This window comes from Rhinolophus sinicus, chromosome 4 (genome assembly GCF_057876585.1).
Source record: "Rhinolophus sinicus isolate RSI-liver-muscle chromosome 4, RSI-T2T, whole genome shotgun sequence".
NCBI lineage: Eukaryota > Metazoa > Chordata > Mammalia > Chiroptera > Rhinolophidae > Rhinolophus > Rhinolophus sinicus.
The window spans coordinates 117,934,389-117,959,924 of NC_142504.1; the positions used below are offsets into that span (position 1 = coordinate 117,934,389).

The 25,536-nt window shown below is 45.5% G+C and overlaps 1 protein-coding gene across 11 annotated transcripts in view; it reads left to right on the plus strand.

The window, feature by feature from the left end:
• ATP9B (ATPase phospholipid transporting 9B) overlaps positions 1-25,536 on the plus strand; it is a 172,920-nt gene that overhangs the window by 100,752 nt on the left and 46,632 nt on the right. For all 11 annotated transcript variants that reach the window (XM_019715633.3, XM_074339808.2, XM_074339811.2 and 8 more), the window contains 2 exons: positions 11,432-11,592; positions 21,815-21,957. In XM_019715633.3, coding sequence (XP_019571192.3) covers positions 11,432-11,592; positions 21,815-21,957 — 304 coding nt within the window. The remainder of the gene's footprint in view (positions 1-11,431; positions 11,593-21,814; positions 21,958-25,536) is intronic.

Consider the following 25,536-nt stretch of genomic DNA (forward strand, 5'->3'; position numbering starts at 1 on the left):
GATTTGACTAGTCTGTTTCATGAACCTAATGAAAGTTTGTGTAATGAATGGAAAATGCAGCAGCTGTAATTGTGAGAACATCCGTAATATGATTTATGATTGCCAGTGTGCACCCACACGCGGGCCGGGAGCCCCCACAGCGGACCGCGCGGCCAGAACTCCAGGCTGGGTGGGGATGGGACTGCTAGAAACACTAACGGCCTGTGACAGCATGCTGCAAACCCAGTAATGGAAGTCGCGCAGAAGCTTTGCAAAGTGTGAAGGCCATTGGGTTGGCAGTTGCTGAGGTCATATGGGGCAGAAGTTCATCAGTTATAAACAATTCAAGCCAAGAGTGCAGCCATTTTGTGGTAGGTAATTAGTGTGGCTTGATCTTGTTAAGGTCACTGAATTATGCATTTCTTTTTGTGTGGCTGAAGTACTTGTGCCTGCACTTCTCCACTGAGAACACAGTGAACCCCAGTACTGAACTGGCCGTGACGTCGGGGCACCGTGTAGTGTCGTGTGTGTTTTTGAGTGTGAGGCTTCACAAGCACGTCCGAGCCGTTTCTTAAGACAGCCTATAGCTGACAGCCCACAGCTAACAGCCCGTCCTACGTGCTCTTCTGTCTTGATGTGTGTCCTGGGTTTCTGAGCCGAGAATCAGGGGACATCACTGCCGATCCCAGTTCGTGGCTCTTTCCAGCTTTGGCCACGAGTAGCATGCACCCAGAGGCTGGCCCTATGCGTGTTTGGTGTTTGTGCTGGAAGACGATTCTCTGGGCACTGGGGTTTTAGCTCCCTTAGTTCAGGCAACCTTTTTGTCATTACGGGCATGCTTGTTTTTCACAGCTAATGTGTAATTACATTTAAAATAAGGCGCTCCAAGTGCTTGAACAGCATTTTGATATTAGTGTTGTTACCCAGCAGTTGTCTTCTGGTGGCTGAATAATTAGTTTGTGTCGAAGAGCTTCTGAGGGCGATGGTTGCCCAACACAGGACTTCTAGTGTTCCAGTGACCCTTAGCTGCCATCTGGTGCACATTTCGCAGTGCTTCTGTCATCTGCTGCTCACTCCTGTCACCTGCATGCTGCAGTCCCTCCTAACTGGGGTGATGCGAGCAGGATGCATTCTGCCTGCTGGAACAGGGTCCTCAGTGCACACACATGTGTCCCCTGGCAAGGGAACAGCAGTAGCCTGGGGGTTCTCAGGAGAAGCATTCTGGAATTAATTGGAATTTTAGTACACAAGGTATAAAGATGGTGACTGTTTTGTGAAGGTTATTGATTCACTAAGTCCAAGTGCTTTGCCTGTTTTCTGATTTGTCTCAGTGGTTCCAGCACTTAGTGGCCGACTTGGCTGGCGACGGTGTTTCCACACATTTTACAGAAAGCTTCTTCAGGCCTCTAGTAGCGGACAGGCTTTCGTCAGGGCACCAGCCTATGGCACCATGTTATGTTAATGTATTGTGCTGGTAATTTAGAGGACAGGAAGTGCCCTGATTTGAAGGCTGAACTGTCCCCAGTGGCACTGGCACAGCTGATAATGGCGAACTGGAAAGATGTGTATATCAAACAGTTTACAAAATGAAGCCAGCTGTGTTTCCCTACACACTGCGGCTTCCTGACACGCATCATTAAATCTTATTAGCTGCTTCCTTTTACAAAGATTCTTCTAGTCTTGAGCATTGCATATTAACATTTTCTGCCCCTCCAACTGGAAATTATTTGCTTTATTGTAGAGTGTCAACTCGCTCTAGTTTCTGATGCGTTCTAATTGGTACTTTAGAGTATAATCATCGTGAGATAGCACGCCGTGCATTTCTTTATTTGGAAATTAATACAGACCTTTTTCCTTTATCTGTCAATCTGGGCAACTTTTCACACACTTCCCAAGTCTTGGGGATGCTCACAAGCCATTAAGTATGAAAGGGGTCCTAAAATGTCTTTGAAGATACAGAGTAACACAGATTCTAGATGCTTTAAAACAGTGTTACATTTTGCCAAGATACTAGTAATAAGCCTCTTACTTTTAATAAAAAGCAAGATGAAAAGCTTATTTAACCCTGTTACGGTTATCATTTAAATTTTTCAGCAAATCTGCTAAATTCCATTTTTGTTACAAAACAAAAGAATGCAAATCATGAGAAGCATGGATTTTGAAAACTAAATAACATTGATTCAAACTTAGATGTTAGAATAGTGTGATAACTTTCCTTCATTCTATCTTTTTCCACCATTCTGCTGTGATGCCTTAAAAATGAAAATGCTTCCTACTATTAGCTTTGGGTTAGTAGCAACTTATGATGATATGTGGGTGGGGCAGATGTTTCAAACCCTGGTCAGCATTTGACTCATCTGCGTGTGTTTTACATCAGAAATAAGTGATGTGCGTTTCATTGCAAGGGAAGTTCATGAATGCAGTGATGTGTGATCATAATTTTGAATCCAGTAAATATCTTAGTCGTAGATCTTGTCAAGTCAGCTAATGACTCTTGATTTAAAAACACTATTGAGTGGTTTTATTTCGTGATAGGTGCCAGATATCTGGAGATTGGGGTGAAGACCTTAAATGGTCCATAAATTCCCATATGTTTACTCAATAAACCAAGAAACGTTGAAGGAGAAAGTGACACATTATTGGACACCTTTGTATCACTTCGCAGGCTTCCTGCTACAGTGTGAATTCTAGTAGAATGTTTAGTAAACCCCATTGCACAAACCATTAAATACGTTATACTTGTTGCTATGCCGAGTTAGAATTTAGAGATTTTGAAATTAGTCACTGAACAAATTTCTGACCTTACTATAGAAATTCATCTGTATCACAACCTCTTATGAAGAGAATCCAGGGCTGGAAACTAAAGTTACTTTGTAAGTTAATGACGTCGTTTACTAATAAAAATTTAAGCATTCCCTTCTCCGGAATTTTATAAGGGAATTAACCGAGCAGGTGGAATGGTGCTATTCCCCCCACACACTAAGTTTCCATGCAGGGTCTTTTTAAGAACAGCAGTTCTCAGGGCCACATCCCACACAGGGTCCAGGGAGAAGGCTGCTCTCGCTCCTGGGGGCTCGGGCCGTCCCCCGCCTCCCCCGCCCACCTCTGTACCCGCTGGGCTGGCCCGCAGATGGCTAAGTCCTCGCCCGCCCTAGTGGGAAAAGGCGCTCTCCGATCTGTTTCCTTTCCTGCATCCCACCCTCTGCCGTCATCTGTGGTGCAGTTCCAAGCCTCAGAGCAGTGATTCCTTCAGTACCTCCATTCTGGATTCGGAAAGGTAGGAAATGCTTTCTCAGCCCTTGGGAAAGAGGTCAGAGGCTCCCTGGGGAAAATGGTCACTGTGCCCGGGAGTCCCCGGGGGCCACTGCATCAGGGCCCAGCACACGCTCAGTCATGTCCTCACCAGGTAGTAATGGGACCCAAATGTCAGTGCTACTGCATCAGTGTACTTACAAACAAGATTATTTTCCAATCATATACTTTATAAATCATATTTAAGTGACTGTTTTAAGAGTATACCTGTTTTAAGGGTGTTTCTAAAATGCGCACTCACACAAGATATTTAAAATAAGGGACTGGCCACATTCAGGAGACAATAAAGACACACATGCGCATCCTCCCAGAGGGAAAATGTGCTCAATCATACGTCCTTGGGCATGGATACCGAAACTAGACTAGAAAATGAAAGGTGACGCATGCCCCATGTTTCAGCAATTTACAGGAAGCCATGGTCTTCCCTTTCTTACTGTCTGTCAAAATGATAAGACTCCTAGTAAAAGTCTTTCTTTAAAAATATCAGTACCATATAGAATAATACTGAATGTCAATCGTAGTTTTTTTAAAAATGGTCATGGGAATATAAAGTACAGCATAGGGAACATAGCCAGTAATATTTTAATAACTGTGTATGGTGTCAGGTGGGCAATAGACTTACTGGGGTGATCACTTTGTGAGGAGTATAAATGTCTAATCACTGTTGCTTTGTACACCTGAAACTAATGAAAACATATATCGGTACCATTGAGAGAGATTGTTACAAAAATCTATTTTTTGTGTTCCTAGGGATAAAAGAATTCCCAGGAGTGTGGCATCTTTTAAAGTCTCTGAAGAGCACAGAGCAGGCCCAGTGCCTTGTGACTGAGATGGCCCTTGCGCGAGTGACCGTGTCACAGTTCGCTCACGTCCTGTGGTGTTCCCAGACCACAGTGAGGGGACTGTCCCTACACTCACCCACATAGTGAGAATTCAAGAGTAGGTTAATGCTACCTATAAAAATGTCTGTTAAAATAAATAGAAAATTACCAAAATAAACTGCTTATTTAATTGGATTACATTGAAAGCTAAACGCCTAACCTCAGATTTCACTTACATGAAGGATGTTGAATGTTGAGGTTTCTGGTGTCAGTGGGTAGCGTAGGCTAGTGAAGTAATTATTTTAAATTGGTGGGTGGTCTTGGCAAAACCATTTAAAACTGACAGCTTCCTCCACTGTTAAGACAAGGTAAATATATTCGTGCAGGCTCTGAGGCCGTTGCGGTAAGCTGTGAGCACTTCCTCGACTCAGTTTGTAGACCTGAGTCTCAGAGAGGCTCTGACTGTGCTGCTGTCCTGGCTCCATGCAGTAGGTTGGGGTCCGTGTCTTCAAATGTGATCCCCTGTGTGACGGCAGGTTTTTCATTTAGGAGATTCCACCTGTGTGTGATCCAGCATGTTAAAGTCTAAAAATTGTTTTGAATTCTTCATGGCAAAATCGATATTTAGCGTTACTCTTCTTGTTTAAAAAAATGTATGTATCAAACCTTCTGAACTGTTGGGACTAGGGAGCGAAATCTGCTCTCACGAAAAGCAGGTTTTCAGAATTCAGAAAAAGGAAGCGTCAGACGTGAGTGCCCTCTGCTGGCTGTGCTGCAACTTGCCACGCCTCGGCCTTTGCTTTCTCTCCCCTCTGAGTGTTACCACAAAAGCAGCAAGAAAATACCAACAGGAAACAAGGCAGTGTTCCGTATAGTGTGGGTATGGGAACGATTTGTACGGCTTGATCTCCTTTATGTCCCTGATTTTCAAGTAAACTGTGTGGCTGTTGTAAAGTGAGACCAGGAGTACTTACCATGCGTAGAAAGCTGGGGGGCTCTTGACACTCAGGACTGGGTTCTGATGTGGTTTGTGTACAGCGCGAAGGCAGTTCCCAAGCAGCCAGCAGATTGTTCTGCATGTTTGTGCAGACTCATGTTTGTTTTAAACATGGCTGTGAGGTAGCACGAGTTGAAAAGGTTTGAAATAATTTACATTAATAAAAAAATGAACTTACCAGTTATTTTTCAGTCACTGTCTTGCTTTAATTTGATGACTTTTGATCTGTTGTACTTTTGTAACAGCTCTAATGTCAGAGCGGGCTGTCAGGCAGCAGCTGGTGTGAGCAGACTGTCCTGTGTGAACGTGCAGAGTAAGCCTGCGCTTTGCAGAAACAAGGCTGAGATGCATGGGCGTGTGTATACATCTGTTCATAGAAGTGTGCTGTTTATGGCATTTTGACAATTATGAAATTATTCTCTTGCGTGGATATGTGTCACAGGAAATGCTAGAGCTAGTATTGAACTTGCTCAGATGGTCTGGAAGATCAGGGTTTGAGAAGACAGCCTCCTCCTGCATTCCTGGAGCCCCTTCAACCTGAGCCAGCAGCATGTCTGTGGCACTCAGGAGTGATTCCACTCTTAACAGCGAGCTTACTGCAGACCAGCTGACAGAGTGGTCTGACAGCAGGCCTTGCCCTGGACATGGACTCCATCAGCAGCAAGCTTGTCAGCTGGGCCAGGCTTTGACTCCGAGTTTCATCTCCTCTTTAAGTCTCGCCCATTTGACATGGAAAGCGGTTTTACTTCCTGTTAAGGAGCTGACCTTGCAGTAATACATTTTGTTTATATAAAAACATAACTCCATTTTCTCTCTAAATGTTAAATGTTCAAGGAACACTATCTCATGTAATAACTTCATAGTAAGCAAGGAAAAATCCTTAAATGCCAACTATGGAATAGTCTGGCAAAATTTATTGGTAGGTAAAAATGTAGGATATAAAATATTCTTTCAGAGTAGACTTTAAAAGGTTTATTGTGTAAATATAGATTTTGATTTTTTAAAATTAAGGTGATATATTGTAATGTGAAGAATTGTCCTGGTGATACTTAGGGAGTTTTCAAAGCTCAGATTATTGAGGCAGTAGACTAGAATGGCTAAAAGAAATGCTTCTTATTTCGCAGCTCACTGAGGCGATAAACGATAATAGCTCACACACGTCTACTGTGTGGGGCCGGCCTGCAGGTGCGACAAGCACTTGACACTTAGTAGTTCATATCCAAGCGGCATAAATACATTCGAGAAGAGTAAAGAAGGCTACATAGCATCACTTTCTAAAAACTAATACTTGTAACTTAATATAATGGACAAAGTGATTGCTGCAAGATTTAGGAGTTCAATTCAGTGTCTGAGTTTCAATTATTTAAAATACAGAAGTACAAAGGAAGGTCTGAAAATTACTTATTTTGTTGTTGTTGTTGTTTCTTAAGATCCTACTACAAATGGAAACTATAGGGCTGATTTGCTTCAGAGATATTTGAAAGGAGCGTGCTTTTTCTAGGCACTTCAGTTAGGTTAAAGTATAGCTGTGTCAATTTTGTCGCCGCAGTCCAAATTCTGAGTGAAGAGGACCTGATGGGCTGGTCCGAGAAGGCCAGCTGCTGAGAGACAAGCAGCTCCAACAGGGGTCCCCCTGCGTCGTGTCACATGCACTGCTCTCCTCAGACCAGGGACGGGCGTCTTGAGTGAATTCCCTAAGTGGGGGGAGGCCCCTGTTTTCGAAATTGTATTTTCAGGGGAACAATAAGGCAAATTAAAGTAACATTGAGCTCTCTGTAAGATGTTAAGTGGGCTTTTTGACGTTTGACATCTTATCATTTTGCTTTTGTAGCACAGCTCCGTGGAGCACGTAAGGGAGTGAGTGTCGAGGCCACCGTAGAGATGTTTTTGTGTTCACATGGGCTTGGTGCCACACGGTCAGCAGTGAGGGCTGCGCGTGCCTTCTCTTCTGTCAGTTACAAAGTTTTTATAACAGGAGACTTTGGTACCAGTTAGCTGTGCACTTTTGGTTTCTTCGGGGCCTGGCGGCAGGGCGGGAGGGGTGACTCTGAGATGGATTGGAAGGGCGCTGCGCTCTGGAGATAAGGTGCGTTCTCATCCGTCCACGCGCTCATTACACGAAAACCTGGCTGATCTTTTCTCGATTAAGTGGGAGGATACCGTATTTACCCTTTGTTGCTGGTACAAACCATTATTTTACTGAGAACCATTAGCTGTTTAAAACTTGGTACATAAATGAGAGGGGAGCTAAGTGGATTTGTGATCTTGCCATTAGCGCATTTTAGATTACGCAGGCAATTACTGTGCTCATTCCCCGGGGACAGCCCTTTGCAGAACTGTTGTGGTGTCGTAGACATTATGCACAAATTGTCCCGGGGAGATTAAAATTTCCAGTAGCGTATTTAATTTTGTTATCGCACTTGTTTCAAATAAAACAAATATTATGACAAGTAGAAGAAAAATTGCTTTACTAATACAGGAAATTACAATGGATGTTGGAAATTACTTCCTCGTGTACTTGACTTACCTTTTCTTATACAGTCATAATTACTTCAAGTGGTTATTAGCATATTTTATGGGTGACAAGGTTTTGCAATCATAGCAAAGGTATCTGGTCTATTCAGAAATGTTTCAAAGAAGAGATTCACATCAAAACTCAAGTGACCACCTTCTTTATACAATCTGTAACTTTATAAGGTAACTAGTTTTGACCTTAGTTTTAAGAGTTGAGATTGCATTTTAGGCAAGTCGAAGAAACTTTTAAAGGTGTTTTAGAGAAACGAGTATAAAAAATTAACACGTTGCGTACGGCGGGGTTTAAATCCCTCGTGAAGACGTGAAGATTCTTGTGATCCGTACGTAACGTGTTAACTATTAATTGAAATTGGGCTTTTACAAAAATAAAAGTTGAAATATAGCTTTTCTCACTGAGTTTTCTTAGAATTGGCAACATAAATTAAATAAATAAACAAATAAATAAATAACACATGCTTATAGCTTGGTTGCAGTTATATTTCGGGAAGAATAGTCCTATTTCCGAAAAGGCCACCTGAGAGAATGCAGAGGTTCTTTCACTCTGTGGACTTCCTGCGTTCCTCCCGTCAGGGGTGGGAGAAGCCCCCCCGGGCGGGCTCCAGAACTAGCACTTCACGGGCAGGCGTGTTCGTCAGTGAGAAAGGCGGCAGTGCTTTGAATGTCCGCATAGCAAGCGCAGTGGCCTGCGGTCTTGGTCTCCATCCCGTGTGGGGCATTTTTCAAAGGAAACTTTGTGCCTGTCCTGACTGTTTGTGTCCCGCTTTCACAGCCTTTCACGGCAGCGGTGCAGGCGAAAGTGCAGTTATGCATTTTGCAAGACAGCGATTCTTTATTTTATCACAAAAAAAGACCAACTCTGGAAGGCCAGATTAAATCATTCCTTTCACTTTTTAATGGGATTTGGATGAATAGAGTAAAATATGCACCCCTGCATTCATTGATAGCATCTTTCGGTTGAGGTAATTGAGTCTTTTTTCCCTGACTGAATGAATAATGACTTCATCTGACCCTCCGCCAGCCGCAGACTCAGGCCGCCTTTGTCACGGCCAGGGGAGCGGGCTTTGGAGCCTGCTCTGCTTCCCTGCCTTAATTTTTCTTCATTTTAATCCCAAACCCTATTTTTCTCAATAGTTCAAGCATAAACTATGTAGTAGTTGAAGGAGCGGAAATTGCAAGGTATTTGTCGGCCTCGTGCTGCTGCCTTTTAAGTGGAGTTGATCGCTCTGGCTGGGGCCTCACGCAGCTGCCGGGTTCGCGGGTTCGGGGGCCGGGTGCACAGCCCACGTGGCAGCACTGCCCACGGGCAGCACTGCCGGCAGCTTCAGACGTGGTTCCTGCGGGTCCCTCCAGCCACAGGTCGTCTCGGGACGGGCAGGCTCCGCGGTTCTGCGGCAGCTCCGGGAGATGCGGAGCCGCTGATCCTCGCGTGGGCTTCTCTGCAGGACTGAAGATGCAGAGAGCTGGCCTCGCCTACTGTCGCATGAAGACTGGGGGTGCTCCCCATAAGGCTGATGCGCAGCCACGTTTTGTTCACTCTCCTTAGTTGGGAGCCTGTATAGTACGTGACCAGACGACACAGCATTTCACAGGCCTTGGGCTTCTCCCCGGGTCTGGCCTGCACCGTGAGGGGGTGGGGCCTGCAGAACGGTGGGGCATGGGGGTGGGCCTCGTGGCCCCGCCCCCCTCAGGGGTCCCAGGGGCTCCCCGCCCACTGTGCAGACCCTGCCGTGTCCTGGTTTGCTGTGGAAGTGGGGCCTACGCTCTGAACGTCAGTCACATCTGGCCCCACTTGTGTTTCCATCGTTTCAACGTAGTCTGTAAAGGCCGTGAGGTGTTAACCAAGGGCAGGGTTGATGTGAGATGTGGGAAGTGATGCTCTGTAAGCTGGGTTAGAGAAGAAAACCTATTTTATGGTGCTCTTTTACAGTGTTTATTACGGGCGCTCGTCTTATTTCTCCTGCTAGATTGGCTGTTTCTTGGGGGTGAAATCTCATACTTTACTTTTTTCATAACCTTAGGGTTTAGCAAAACATACAGTAGACATTTCAATTTATTTGTGTAATGAATTTTCTTCACAGCTACACTTAATGGATTTTCTGACAGAGTTTTGTGTTTTCTCTCTAACTACAGATTTAATGTTCTCACGAGACTTTGTGGCAAATATTAATCAAAAATAGATACAAACTGCATACATGAGATGTGGGAAATGCTAGCTTTTTATTGGCCAAAGTTATGAATTTTCAAAAGGCACTACAAAAGAAAACAAGTTAGTCATTAGCTCAGTAATTTGAGAATTATAGTATCTCATTTATTTTATCAAATTTTGGCAATGCTGTTTTTTCTTTTTTAATTACTCTCAAAGTGTGTACCAGGTTCAGGAGAAACTCAGATGGCAGATGGATGACTGGCCTGATAGGAATCCCGTCTCCTGTTAGTGTCCCTCGAGTCGTGAATGCCGCCCTGTCCGTACACGCTGGACGCTGGCCTACACGTGGCCACTTGGAGTGCCAGGACCGGTGGGAGCCCACGCTGCGTGGCTTCTGCAGGCTTCTCTGGTCGTACAGGGGTAGCGCGAGTTTGCAGAGGAGGAAACTTAGGCTTAGACAGTGTAAGGGTGTCCCCAGGTCACACAGTTAGTAAGCAGAGATTCAATCCAAGTCTTAGACGGCAACAAGAACGAGGATAATAACCACACGCGTGTGGGCTGGCTCTGCCAGGAGCTGGGCATCGTGTCCTGTAACCCCAGGTCCTGCTAGGAAGGCACCATGGCAGCCCTGTTTCGCAGATGAGAACACTGTTGCCCAGCCTGCCCAAGCTTGTCTGGCCCGGTGGCAGAGCCAGCATTTGAATTAACCTGCGTCCAGGTCCTCAGGAGTCGTAACTGCTATGCGGCACCACGTGTCTCCTGTCTGCTTCTCAGGCCTTTCTGCAAAGCCCAGGGCCCGCTCCCCTCTCCGCCCCACATGCTGTGCCCTGAGCGGTGCGTGGTCTTTCCGCACTGCCGCGGACCAAGGACCAGCTCCGTCCGGGTTGCCGAGCTTGGAGTGGAGTTGTGCACTTCGAAAGCGCTGCTCTCTCTACTATGATAGCAGAGCCCGCTGGGCTGCCACGCTCTGTCCGAGGTCCTGCCCAGAGCACGACAGAAGCCAGCTGGTTCTTAGTGACGGACCTTCCGCTCGCGTTTTGCTCGGCCAGTAACCGATCACAGAATGGATTGAGTGCGGAGCCTTAGGGGAAGACCTAGCGTATAGGATATGTACACAGTTTGCATCACAGCTCACTGCTCTATCTGTTGATTTTCTACTTAATTAAGAGAAATTCTTTTCGAGAGGCCCCTGGCGGCTGGGCGACAGGCACACGGCCCTGTTCCTGGGGCCTCCATGTGAACACGGCGCTCCCGCGGGGGTCTCATCATGTAGACTCCTGGCACCGCTCCTGCAGAGGAAAAGGCGTGTCTGCTCTTCAGAGAACTAATGCAGCCCCCAGGCCTGCTCACACCTGTCACCTCCTGCCCCGTGTGTCCCCGTGGGCTGGTACAGCATCAGCACCGAGGCACACGTCTGAGTTGTGGTGGCTGGACACTCACTCGTGCTGTCAGTAGAGCCCGTCTGGAAATGCCTGGGAAATGCTGCCTGCCTCTCTGACAGGCCTTTCAGGAGGAAAGTGATGTTAATACTTCTCTGAGTTTCATTCTGATAAAGGCTCATATGAGAGAAAATGTAAGGATGTCATCACTGTCACGTATTCAGATGTGTACTAGCCGGTCTCTGTTTTGTTTTCCTTTCAGGTGGGTTTGTTGGACCTTGAACTCAACCAGCTGACCAAAGCGCTGTTTCTGGCCTTAGTGGCGCTCTCGGTGGTTATGGTGACCTTGCAAGGGTTTGTAGGCCCGTGGTACCGCAGCCTTTTCCGCTTCCTGCTCCTCTTTTCCTACATCATTCCCATAAGGTAGGTTTAAGACTTAAGGTAAAACTAATGTCTGCTTTCACTGAATACACTTTTATTGAAATTTGTTTCTCAATGTGAAAGAAATTATCCACACAGAGCTCAAGAGGAAGGAGCCAAGAACTCTCGTGAATGTTGGGGAACCCTTCTGTAGAAAATAATATTTGGGGGGCAAAATCAGTTTTGATAGAATAATCTAGAAATCCGATACTTTTCCTTCTGTAAATGTATTGCTAATGTAGTCTTTCACAGTTGGGAGATACAAACATAAAACATACATCTGCATCCAACAAAATGGTTTTTGTCTATTACTGATAGACTTTTTTATTTCCAGTGCCCTTGGATCTGTGTGCCGTCATTGACATTTTAAAGTTATCTATATTTCAGAGACCATCTAATATATCTGTCAAGTTAGATAAAATATTGAGTAAGGCAGTCTTCTAACGTGAGCAATTTTTCAAAATGATAACCCATCTAACTTGAGATTGGGATATAAATAGTTAATATTAGATGTATATTTAATTTAAAGACTAATATTTACAACAAATGTATAAGTCCATTTAAAAATATTACCACAAAAGATATTTCTAAAAAGATATCCTTAATATATATGATTGAAAGTTTTCATGTGAATGAGTAATTAAAACCTAATAAATCACACACAAAGGGTGAATCTAGAATAACCACCCTTTGTAACGGAAAACGGAATAAAACTGTGTAGAATGATTAGTGCAGAGATGTAACCATTTTGGAGAGAAAGGCGTATCTTTTTTCACAGACCCATTTTCTCTAGAAGTTTGTCTAAACGTGATGTTTTCTCATGGACTCACCCCTGGAAAGGGGGCTCTCGTCTGCTCTCGGGCTCCCTGCACACGACACCGTCCTGGCGGGCAGCTCCCTAGACCCCGCCAGCCTCTCTCCACGACCTCTGGGAACACGTAGCCTTGGGGCTTCGTGCCCACGTCCGCTGGCTCCCACGGGCACAGCCAGCACTTCATACACACAGCACGGAGCGAATGTGGAGCTGTGTCTGTGGGAGCCAGCGTCCCCGCTAATGTAGACACCCCCCAGGCCTGCTGTTTGGCCCCAGCCCTAGTCCGGCCTGCTGTGGCCAGCCTGCCTCCCCAGCCCCCGCCGTCCTCCATGTGAATGCTCGTCCCTCTCCCAGAGGCTTCCCAGTCTGCGCAGGCCCTGGCTGGCACATAGCGTCTCTGACTGGTCCTGACAGCGCCTCGTTTGTCTCTGGCTCTGTCCCCTTACCTCATCCGCCGGCTTCCCACTGCGCCCGGAGCAGAGTGCGTGGCGGGGACAGGGCTCCTGACACACCGGCTCCTGAGCTGACCCCTTTCAAAGGAACTGAGAGTGTGCAGACGGCCTTTGAGCTGTCACACATCGTCACAGCTGTCATGCAGACACATACTGAGTGCCAGAGGTGGGCTCTGGGGTCATCCTGTGTCCCCCTCCAAGCACACTGGGTGAGTGGCAGTAGACAGAATGTAACCTATTTAACGGCCCTGCCAGATGTACTTGTTGGGCTGTTACCGTCCTTCAGGTAGCGCCAGCCTGGGCACATTCAGCTGGCATACCTACCGTATGTCATCGCGCCTCCCCGCTGGGCGTCACCCACTCCTTGGGCCTCCTTCAGCCATCCCCACACAGCCCTGTCTCCACTCCGCACGTCGCCTGGTGTCGTGAGAGAATGTGGATACGGTTATAGCCAGACGTCCCTGTGACCGGGCAGCCAGTGCCTGGAGTGGCCACTGTGTGGTGGCCATACCACTGTCACCATGCTTTACGCAGCGCCTAATTTCTTGTTGAGTCAGTTTTGCAAGGTTACGGTTTTTAAGAAATATGTCAACTGTACCTAAACATTCAAATTGATTCACAATTGCTTGCTCATAATGTTTTCCTATTATCTCTTACACGAGAGGGTCTTTTTCATTCTTGATACTCATTTTGTCTTTTCTTCATCAGTCTTCCAGTAGCTTTGTCAGCTTCAGTAGTTTGTTAGGAAAACCTGCTCTTGGCTTTGTGATTCTGTATGCCAGGTGAGATGTTCCTGTTTTAGTAACATCCCATGCGTGCTTCCTTTCCTCCCACCTTCTTCCGTGCATATTATTCTTACTTCTTGAGGTAGAAGCTGAGTTCACTAGTCTTCAGCTCTGTTTCCATTTTCAAGTATATGCAGTTGAAGCTATAAATTTCCATGAGTACGACTTTGGCTGCATCCCAGATGCTTTCATATGTAGTAGTTTTGTTCTTGTGAAGTACAGAATACTTTCTAATTGCCACTGTGATTTTCTTTCTTTAACTCATGGTTATTACAAAGTTATTTCTTAATGTACAAACATATTTGAACTATCTTAATTTTAGCTTAATTGAGTTGTTGTCAGAGAACATACCTTTTGTTATTTCAGATCTCTGAAATCTGTCGAGACTAGTTATAGGCCCACTATTTACTTTATTTTTTATAAGCATTCTGTGTGTACTTGAACTTGGATTCTGACCTGTTGATTGCAGTCTTACATGTTTGTCCATTAGGTCAAGATGGTTAATCTCGTTTTCCAGTTTCTCTATGTCCCTATGGATTTTTCTCCCCGCCTTTTCTAACAGTTGTTCAGAGCTGTGTTAAAAATCTCCCATCAGTATTGTGAATTCATCTACTTTCCCTTGGAATTCTGTCTGTTTTTGGTATTATATATTTTTGTGGCTATGGTGTTGGTTATATACAAGTTTAAATTGTTGTATATTTCTGCTACATTAAACGTTTTCTCATTATAAAGTGACTATCTCTGCTAAAGCTTTTTGCATTGAATTCTGCTTTGTTTTATTGAATACAGCAATGCCAGCTGGTTTTAATTTGCTTGGCATGTCTTTTTTCCATCCTTGTACTATGTCTCTTATAAATAGCATAAAGTTCGATTTTTATCTACTCTGATAATTTTTGACTAGTGCCTAAACAATTGTAATACTGTTATATTTTTAGTTTAAATCTATCATTTTATTTTGTGCTTTTCATATGACTTACTTTTTCTATATATTACTTCTTTCTTACAATTTTATTTATTTATTTTTTTAATTCCACTTTTTTCTCTAGTAGTTTGGAAGTTTTATAAGTGGTTTGTTCTTGTAATAGTTATCCTAGAAATTAAAAGCATTTTTAATTTATCGAAGTCTGAAGTTAATCATTTCCATTACATGTCACCTTAGAGTGTTTAACTTCATTTACCCTTTCTGACCTCATGCCATTTTTGTCATTTATTTTAATTCTACTTACTCTTAAATCGCAAAGATATTATTGTTTGTACATTTTCTATGTATTTTGGTTTATCCATGTTTCCATTCTTCATTTTTTCTTCCATATAGAATAATTTTCCTTCCTTCTGAATTTTTTTCTTTAGTTTTTGCTTAGTGCTGGTTTTTGTTGGGAACTCGCTTAGATTTTTGCTTGGCTTTCCTTCTTGAAACAATTTCACCTGTTTATAGATTGCTACATTGTCACACTTATTCTGCTTTCTTCTGTCTTCCGTTGTTGCTGTGTATTAATAGTAGTCACCTTTTGAGTCTCACTCCTTTGTGTCCTCCCACCCCCTCCAGAGCCTCTCAGGTTTGGTCTTTAGTGTTGTACTTTGCTATAATGTGTCTACACAGAAGGTCCTTTCTGTATAAAGCTTAGCAGTCATTGGGTTTCCTGAAACTGCACATGGATTTCTTTCATTCATTCTAGAAAATTCTCAGTCATTATCTCTTCAAAGACCGCCTTTGCCCCATTCTGCCTCCTCTCTTTTGGGGACATCAATTCAATGTTTTTTAGCTACCACGCCTTTTGTTTCTCCTGTTATTACTTCTGTATTTTCCACCATTTTTGTCTACATGCTTCATTCTATATCATTCCTAGTGGCCTTTCTTCCAAGTCATTAATTTCACATTTGACACTGTCTAATCAGCTGTTAATTGACTGCGAGCTCTGGGTGATTGACAGAAACCAATCAATTTCTTAATTCAGTTATTGATATTTTTTAGTTTTAGAAATTCTATTTGTTTTTTAATCACATTGATTATTTCATTTTTATATTTGCCTATTCCAATACAAATATTTTTCTAATAGTCCATATGCATCTAGTTGTTATAGTCTGTCTGTCACATGTAACATCTGATGCCTTTGTCTGTCTTTTTCTCTTCTAGTTTTTCCTTCTGGCTCTTACTCATGATATGTTGTTTCACTGTGTGCTGGGATGTTTGTTTCTGTGTCTTGTTTGGGTTTATTTTTTTATTTTTGTAATTGTACTTGAAAAGATAATTATAGAAATCATTTGAGATCAAAAATGAAAGTATGTTTTTCTGAGACATATACACTTGCCTCTGCTGCATACTTGGAGGTGCCCTGTACTTATCTTGTAGCATCTTCGTCCATGTTCAAGATTCACAGTCACTGAGTTATTAAAGAGATGTGAGCCTGACTCCATCACCACATGCAGGCTCAGTGACTTCCAGTTCTCCCTTAGTTTGAGGGTGTAGCCCCTTCTGGCCCCACTTATGGGAAGGAGGAACCCTTGTAGGGCTGCCACCTTTTGATGGTGTGGAGCTTTGTTTTTGCTCCCTTGTGTAGGTAGACTACTGAGAAAGTTGAAACCCTTGGGGACTGGCCATGTGATCCCAAGGCAGAGGAGATTTTGTGGTCACCTGACTGTCTGATAACTGATTTGATTTGAGCCTAGAAATGCCTCTCTAGTCAGATCTTGATTTCTTTTAAGAATTAAATTATGTGGCATTTCTCACAATTTTCAGTGGGGACATTGGTTCAAATGAAATAGTCTGACATTACCATAGATCACAGAATTTTCTTGCAATTTTTATATAAAGTTACACAAATTTGAATTAAAATTTCTGATTAACTTCTATGGCAGTACTTTCCAAGAGTAAAATTCTGAGGTCCCAAATGTGATAACCTATTCTTGAGAATGCAGCAAGCTTTCTTTTAACAACAAAGTGCAACTACAGTCATGCGTCCAATGATGCTGTTTCAGTCAAGAATGAGCTGCATATATGACGGTGGTCCTGTTAGCGCCAGCAGCAGCCTCACACAGGTCGTGTTCACTGTGACGCTTGCTTGCATCCTTTTCTCTTGGGCTTGAGCTAATCTTGTACTGCTTTGTTCATCACGGCCCCTACGTGTACACAGTCACTGCCAACGTTGCCAGTTAGAGGCCACGCTGAGTGATTGGCTTGGAAATGACATTAAAAGTGATTAAGGATCATGAAAGTGGGAAATCAGTCATGCTGATTGCTCGCCAGTCAGGCACGGCCCAGCTCTGATCTTCAACAACAAGAACAAAGGGAGAGAAGCTGTTGAAGGATCTGCTTCGTTGAAGGCAACGAGACTAACGAAAACTCGAGAAGGGCCTGTATCAGACATGGAGAAACTTCCAGTGACCTGGATTGAAGACCAGGCACAGAAGCAACTCCCTCCCAGCACCATGACAATCACGGACAAAGCAGAAAGTTGGGGATGTTGAAGGAAAGGCTGGACCTGAATACAGTCTTGAATTGACTGCTAGCTCTGGGTGGTGTAAACGATTCAAGAATCCTCGTTCATTCCATGATGTGGAAGTGAGTGGTCAGACTGTGAGTGCGGATGTGAAGGCAGCTGAAGAATTTTGGGAAACCCTAGGTAAGCTGATTGTGGAGGAAAATTACTCACCAGAGCAGATGCGCAGTAAGGATGAAACCTCCCTGTTCCAGAAACGGACCCTGAAAGCACTTTTACATCCAGAAGAAGGCCAAGTCAGTGCCAGGTTTCGGGGCTTTTACACACAGGATGACAGTCTTGCCTGGGGGCAGTGCTACAGGCTGCAAACTGAGACCCTTTGTGATCTGAGAACCCCGGGGCCTTCAAGCATGTCAGATAGCACCCAGTGCCAGTCAGGAGGCACGGACGGCACAGCTCCGCTTCTAAGCAGCCCTCGGAATTGCTGCTACACCAGCGAAATGGAGAAGGGCTGTGAGGACAATAACATACCTTTCAAGATTTTGCTTCTTGTTGGTAATGCTCCCAGACACCCTCCTTTTATCGGTGACCTTGCTCCCAATGTCACAGTTGTGTTTCTCCCTCCAGACACCACCTCTTTGATCAACCAGTGGGTCAGGGAGTTGTGGCAACTTGTAAAGCCTACTACCCAAGGAGGACCTTTGCCTAGGCTGTAGCTGCAGCTGAGGAAGACACTGATGCAATTCCGGAAGGATCACAGCATCTCTTGCTGCATCAAGCACCATGATAGGGTTTGGGGAGATGTCACCAAGGAGCGTAGAAATGGCGTCTAGAAGAAGACACTCAAGAAGGTCACCTGTGATGTCAGAGGGTTTGCCAGGAGGAGGAAGAGGCTGCAAAACTCACCAAGGACATGGCTGAGGTGGCACATGAGTGAGAACCTGGCTGTGGATGAGGGCGACACGGGCGCCCTGAGAGGGGCTCCTGGAGAGACGACTAAGGAACAGTTGGTGGAACAGGAACACACAGCTGAAGGAGGCAAGAGAAGAAAAAGAAGAAGAACCCCCAAGAACATTCAGTGAAGGGGTTAGCAGAAGCTTTGCAGACCTCAGCAAGTTCCTTAAAAAGCCTGAAAACATGGACTGGACACTGAAAGGTTTTTATGACGAGAGGATTGCTCATGGAGCATTATCTGCTCACAAGCAGATCTGCGATGAAAGAGGCAAACCAGCACGAACACAGCTCTGGAAAGAGTGCCGCCCCCAACAAGAGTCTCAGGCGGGCCCTCAGGGGCTGTTCCAGAAGCAGGCAGTGCTGTCACAGGAGGCAACAGCTCCATGGGTGTCACTTCCTGCCCTGAGACATCCCAGTGGGACAGGATGTGGACGTGGAGAGAGTGGTACTGATGACCCTGACCCGAAGGAGGCCTGGGCTCGTGTGTGTGTGTGTGTGTGTGTGTCTTCATTTTTAACAAAAAAAAGTTTAAAAAGTAAAAAGAAAACAATGATACAAGGATGTAAAGAAAGAAAATATTTTTGTACTGCTGAACAACGTGTTTTAAGCTTAGTGTTGTTACAAAAGAGCTGAAACGTTTTAAAATTTTAAACTTATAAAGTAAAAAAGTTACAGTGAATTAAGGTTAATTTATTATTGAAAAAAGAAACATATAACTTGAGCGCAGCCTAAGTGCACGGTGTTGATGCCGTTGACAGCAGCGCACAGTCACGTCCCAGGCCGTCACGCCCTCCCCACTCACCCACCGACTCACCTGAGCAGCTTCCAGTCCTGCTCCCTCCGTTCATGGTACGTGCCCTGTACAGGACGACCATTTGTATCTTTCTAGCGTATTTGTACTGTGCCTTTTCTATGCTTAGACACACCAACACTCACCGTTGTGTGACAGTGTCCTACAGTACTCAGTGCAGTACGTGCTGGCCAGGCAGGCAGCCCCGGAGCTGAGCGCTGTACCATCCAGCCCAGGTGTGCAGTGGCTTGTACCATCTTCGTGAGTGCCAGGCGCCTGATGTTCGCACGACGACAAAACTGCCTAACGATGCATTTCTCAGAATGTATCCCTGTCGTTAAGCCATGCATGACTGCATATTATCAAAACCTTGGGGAAGGTTTCAAAAAAATGTCACCTGGATAAACAAAGTTTGGTATATCTATGCAATGAATACATCATGAAAAGGAAGAAAGCTATTGATATGAACAACAATTTGGGCATTTATAAAACATTCTTGAAGTTACAAATTTATAACGACAGAGAACCAGTCAGTGGCTGCCAGGGGTATTGTTGGGGCAGTTGTGACACTGAGGGGTAATCGCGGGTATCATTGCCGTGGTGCCACAGTCTGCAGGTGACGGACAGGATGGTGACATGAATTGGTCCATGGGACGCATAAGACAGAGAGTGTGTGTAAAAACTGACAAAGCTCAAATCCAGCCTGCCTGTGAGTTAGCAGTGTGGTGATCTCAGTCTGTGTTTGGATCGGGTACCCTGGTGCTGTAAGATGCTACCGTTGGGGGGAGCAGGGTGACTAGTGGCACAGGGGAACCCTCTGTCTTGCTGCGGCTGCTTCTTGTGAGTCTGAAACTATGAAATTAGAAGCTCGAATAAAGCACAACACTGCTCACCCTTGATCCATGAGAGGTGGCGGGCACGCAGCGTGGAGTTGGGGAATCCAGGCTCGCAAATCGGGGAGTTAGGAGTTTGGTTCTCGTCATGAGGCCCACCGCTGGGTGGACCTGGGCAGGGTTTGCCAAGGGTCCAGTTGTGCATAGCCTGGTGCATCAGTGAGTGAGTTTGCTCTCCGTGCCTTTGTCCTCCAGGCTCTTGTTACGTTCCTTTGTATCAGTTTGTGGACTTTCAATGTAATAATGAGTTTCTTTCATGTTTGCAGATATATTGAGTATCTCACTTCCCTTTCAATGAGACTATGGTATTTTTTCATAAAAGATCTATAGAACTGATTGTGAGTTAAAAGGGGATTTGTCGATTTATCACACAGCTACGAGGAGGATTAGGTAAGCAGCTTGTCTGGGGGTGGCTGGACAGAGGCTCTGAGGGTGCCTGTCTCCGTCTGTTCACTCTGCTTTCCTCTGGCATTTCATTCTCTGTCAGGTCTCTAATATTCTAAGTTCATGTTTAGGATACCTTTGTGGTCACCCACAAAGACTGTGGTGAGTGATAGAGGCATGAAGGAATCAGAATGGGGGGAGCCGCCTGCTGCTCTCCAGGGGGCCCCAGCAGGTTGTCCACAAAGAAGGTCTGTCCTCCACAGAACACGGCTGTGTAGTGAGTGGTGTCAGGGGACAGCCAAGTGTAGTCAGGCAGGGACGTGATGGGCGTTCTCTGGACAGATTTCGGACCCAAGGATTTGCTGAAGGGGATATGGGTTCCACAATGCAACATTTTGCAGAAAGACTCAGTGAAAAGTTGGGTCAAAGAAGAAAGAGAGATGCATAAGGTGATGAGAGTGAGGGAGGACACCGGGTGACCGTAACCGCGGCGCCAGCCGCAGCCTCGGTTGGCAGTGGGCTCTGGGGACTGCTGCATGTGGCGGGCTCAGCTGGGCCTGAGGGGGCAGGGCACCTTGCATAACGGAAGTGCTTACAAAGGGTCAACGAGGAAAGGGACCTTTTAGATTATCCATACACACTTGCGATGTCTGTTCGCGCACTCCAAGAGATATACACACAGTCACCAGCCTGGGCTCGGCCCGTGGGCCGTGTTTTACTGTATTTTGAAGATCACATTGTTTTTCTCATTAAAAGACTTATTTGTGGTCCATTGTTTATAATTTCCTTTTTGGATTTGTTTAAGGTAGAGAGAAAGACATTTACAAGTCTGATTTCTTCCAGTCTTACATATCTCACCCACTTTTAAAAAACAATTTATTTCTATTCAGTCTTTCAGAAACATTCCATTTCACATAAATGGAAAACTGATGTCTTGATTTTAGTTAATCATCACATGTCATCAAATTGTACAGCGTGTCACTGTGGACATGTGAGACGTCCAGGTCAGCTGGAAGGAGGTGGCCGTCTCCTCAGAGTAAGGTGGCAGCACAGGTCACCCCACAGACCAGGTGGGCGGAGCACGTCAGTTAGGAGGCAGGAGATGAGAGCAGGTTAGGTGAAGGGTCCCCATGAAAGTGCCGTCCAGGCCCCACTGAGCCTCATCAGGGCCTCTGTTGCCTGACCACCCAGGCCAGCTCTGCACCACTCCGGCTGACCTCCCCCCACCCTCCCACCAGTCCGGCCACCGAGAGGTCCCGTGACCTCCTGCCAGGCCTCCCCCAGGGCTGTCCATGCCCTTCACCACCATCCTCATCCTGGGGAATCATCGATCGGTTCTCATAAAACAAATGGATGGCCGTTAAGCCCTGTCCTCGCAGTAGGATGCCATGTGACTTCTCCTGAGCCCCATGGCACTTGTACCTGAACCGGTCACTTAGAGCAGCCACCCTTTTCTGTTCCCTCTGACATCACACCACGCTGAAGGGCAGAGCATGAGAACCCACCTTACTTACTGTCTCCTGCAGACACATGGGTGTAAACAGTTTTGCTGACTCCAAGAACCGTAAATTCACTAATTTTAAAGTCTGAAATCCAGTATTATCCATTTATTTCCCATAAAGTTCAAGGTAACGCGTGTAAGTAAATACATTTATGAACGTGGAAGCATTGCCTGGTCTGAACCTTGCTAACGACTCGTGCGGCTTCCCTTGCCAGTCTCCGTGTGAACCTGGACATGGGCAAGGCGGCCTACGGGTGGCTGATCATGGCCGACGGCAGCATCCCCGGCACCGTCGTCCGGACCAGCACCATCCCGGAGGAGCTGGGGCGCCTGGTGTACCTGCTCACGGACAAGACAGGTACCGCGCATGTGTGCGCGTCCACGTGGGTGGGGGGGTGCAGTGAGGGTCAGTGGGGTGTGGGGAGGGTGCAGTGGTGGGTGCATAATAGCATTGATTCATGTTTAGGGTTTCTCAGACTGCTCTTGAAAACTGACACACAACTAATGCTCGTATTGTAATATACACAGTATATCAGAATTAGCAAAAACATTAAATTCTTAGAGATTTAAATGACATATTTCTATATTTTGAATTTTCTACAGCCCTGCAGTTGTTGTATGTTTTATTTAACTGCCTTTATTACACCTCTCTTAGTGGCTTCTTAAGAGCAAAAATTGCTTGTTTGTTATAGAATGATACTTGTGAGCTGTTAGAAGAAAATAGTACGATACGCGAATTTGGTGTTTTAACAATGACATTCTCCTAAAGACCTCACTACAAATGATGCCACCCTGAGGTTTATGCCCAAAATTCGATCCTTATTTTGGATTCTCGTTTTTTTCATCAAAGAATTCTTGTCAATCCATAACATACTAAGTAAAAAACAAATTGAATCCAGCACTATAATAAAAGCCATATCTAAGAGTTAAAATCTCTCCTTGGTTTATGATTTAAATTCCTGGCAGTTATTAGAACTACAAATAAAAGGATATTTGTACAACATGGGAAAGAAAATGTGTCTCCAGGAAGCCATCAGTAGACGATTGGACAAAGAAGAAGTGGTGCATACATACAATGGACTGTTATTCAGCCATAAAAATAGTGAAACCTTACCATTTGCGACAACATGGATGGACTTAGAGGGTATTATGCTAAGTGAAATAAGTCAGACAGAGAAAGACAAACACCATATGATCTCACTTATATGTGGAATCTAAAGAGCAGAATAAACGAATAAAGAAAACAGAAACAGACTCAGACACAGAGAGCAAACGGATGGTTGCCAGATGGGAGGAGGGTTTCGGGGGCTGGGTGGAAAGATGAAGGGATTAAGTACAAGTTGGTGGTTACAAAATAGTCGCGGTGACGTAAAGTACAGCGTAGAGAATATAGTCAATAATACTGTAATAGCTGTGCGCTGTCAGACGGGGCTCGCTAATCGGGGGGTCATCTCCTTCGTTACATACGCGTCTGATCACTAAGCTCTGCACCTGAAACTAATATAAAATATACTGAATGTCGACTGTAGCTGAAAATAAGTAAATAAGTAATATTTTTAAATGAAAAAAAGTCTCAAATAAAATTCAGCATTTTTAATAAACTACTGGAAAAGTCCTCACTACAGTGAAGAAGAAGAAAGACAAAACTGCTAACAACATTGTCATTTAACATCGTCACTCTAGTCATTGCAGTAAGACGAGAAATGGAAATGCGAGACACAACCCGAAAAAGAAGCACATTTTCAGCTACAACGATCCACCAGGAAGTCAGCTGGTAAAACACGGGATCCAGATTAAAGTGACAAAGTAGCTCCCGTATGTGTAGACCAGGCTGAAGAACAAGACCTGTTCCCGGTGGCTCACGTCCCCATAAAACATGCCTGGACCTGACGACCGGGCCAGGCACGTACGTATGGAGAAGGACCAGACGGACGGAGAGAGTGTTCACCGCGTTTCAGTCATGTCCAGGTGTTGGACTGCAAGGTTTTCTTCCAGGCTGTCCTTCGACATTCAGGATTGGCCGGCAAGGCGATGCTCGTGAGTCACAGTGGCTCGGAGGTGACAGCTGGAGGCTGGGGCTCCAGGTCGACCGAGAAAGAAAGGGCCTTCAGATTCTCCTTCCAGCTGCATCAAGCTGATGGGAAGAAAGTTTGGAGAATAAATCTAACTCCACCAGATAGCAAGCAGAGGTGCCGGCAGCAGGCCCAGAAGTGGGCTTATTTCCGGGATTTGTTTGAGGAGCAGCCAGAGCAAAGCAGACCCAAACTCTGGAGCGTTCCTGCAGAGCCCCGGAGCTAAGTTATGGCTGGCAGGTATGCAGCAAGGCGTGGGGTCGTGGCCCTGTGGTGACCAGACACTGGCCGGTAGAGCAGATAAGACACATCAGAAAGCGGGCGACACGGGGACAAAGAAGAAGGCTACTGCCAGAGAAAACGAGTTCAGTGAGTTTTGCAATGAAACCCAAAGGAACATCAAAATTATAAGAGAGCTGAGTTACACATGTAAACTCAGTGTCAGAATTAAAGTGCATCTCTGTGTACCAACAACTGGGACACTTCATTGCAAAAGTGCCAAATAGAATGGCACCAGAAAGTATGAAGTCATTAAAAACAAACTGGAACAGCAGATATGGAGAGAGGGTCTCCTCCCGGAGGGCACTCGGAAGAGAGCGTGTTGCTGTGACTATTGTCAGGGTCACACTGGGCCGGCCTACGTGTGCAGACAGGCTGACGGTCCCACCACCTCACCACCGCCAGCAGGCACCCGGGCCTGACCCTGAAAACACGCTTTTCACACAGCTGGGTAGAGGCCGCGGACAGACCTGGAATTGGGTCTTCATCCCTTGCCGATGTGTTATATTGGGCAAATCCCCTGACCCTTTGAGCAAAGCCATGGGCGTCAGCCAGGAAGGTTTTGTGGTGGCATCTGTACAGCAGGTGGGACTGGATGGCCGGGCACACACACATACAAGTCCCGGTCGGATTCCAGGAACTCCTCGTGCGCCCTCCATGCCTGATGTCCCGGTGAGATGGGCACACATCTGGTGTTTACTCACATGCATTTTATTCCAGGAACTTGAGTAATTGTGCTGTATCTAGAATTTTCTATTCCTTACTATGGTCATGTAAATAATTCAGCTGCCTGCTCTCCCCTTCAGGATGGAAGTCAAAAGTTGCTCAGGGTTTAGCAGTCACCGTGGTGGCTCGCCTCTGTCACCATCCAGCAGAGAGTCTGCCAGGGAAGCGGTGGTTGTTGGGTGGAGGTCTCGGCGTCGGAGGGGAGGCAGTTTGCAGACGCATCTTCCAGGCAGTCTGAGTTCAGCTGAAGTGACTAAGGATGAGCTGCATCTGAGGAGTCTGTGTTCTGCCGTCACTGTCAGGTGGTCCCTCACAGGACAGTAAACTGGACTCATGCTTTTCAGTAGCTTTTTGACAAGTCGCGTCCATCAGTGCCCCTGTCGCTGGCTGCAGCCAAATGGGAAGTGGGGCAGAAGGCGACACCCTGGGAGTGCCTTCTGGCTTCCTTCTTGCGGACAAGAGAGCAGCTCCGTGTAATTAGGCTTGATTGGAGTGTGCGTTTCCGGTAAGATCTGAAATTAATGATGTTGCTATAGTGACACATCTGTGGCCACCAGTGCGTGAAACATAAAGTAATTCATTCGACAAGAGCAGACATCTGTTCAGTGCCAGGATGCAGACGTACTGACACTGACCAGAAATGCTAGACGCTACGTGATAAATGAGGAAATGATGCTGAAACCAGAGGACAGACCATTTGTACTTAATCTGCTGGGAGAGCTTCAGTCTTCTCACCATGGCCTTTGACAATGTCATGTTTAAAGAACAATGCTGTGGATAACTCATAAATTTTAAAATGGAACTTGGGGTGCAGTTGTTAAAGCCATACATTAATTCCTTCGTTAGGGAGTTATCTTCAT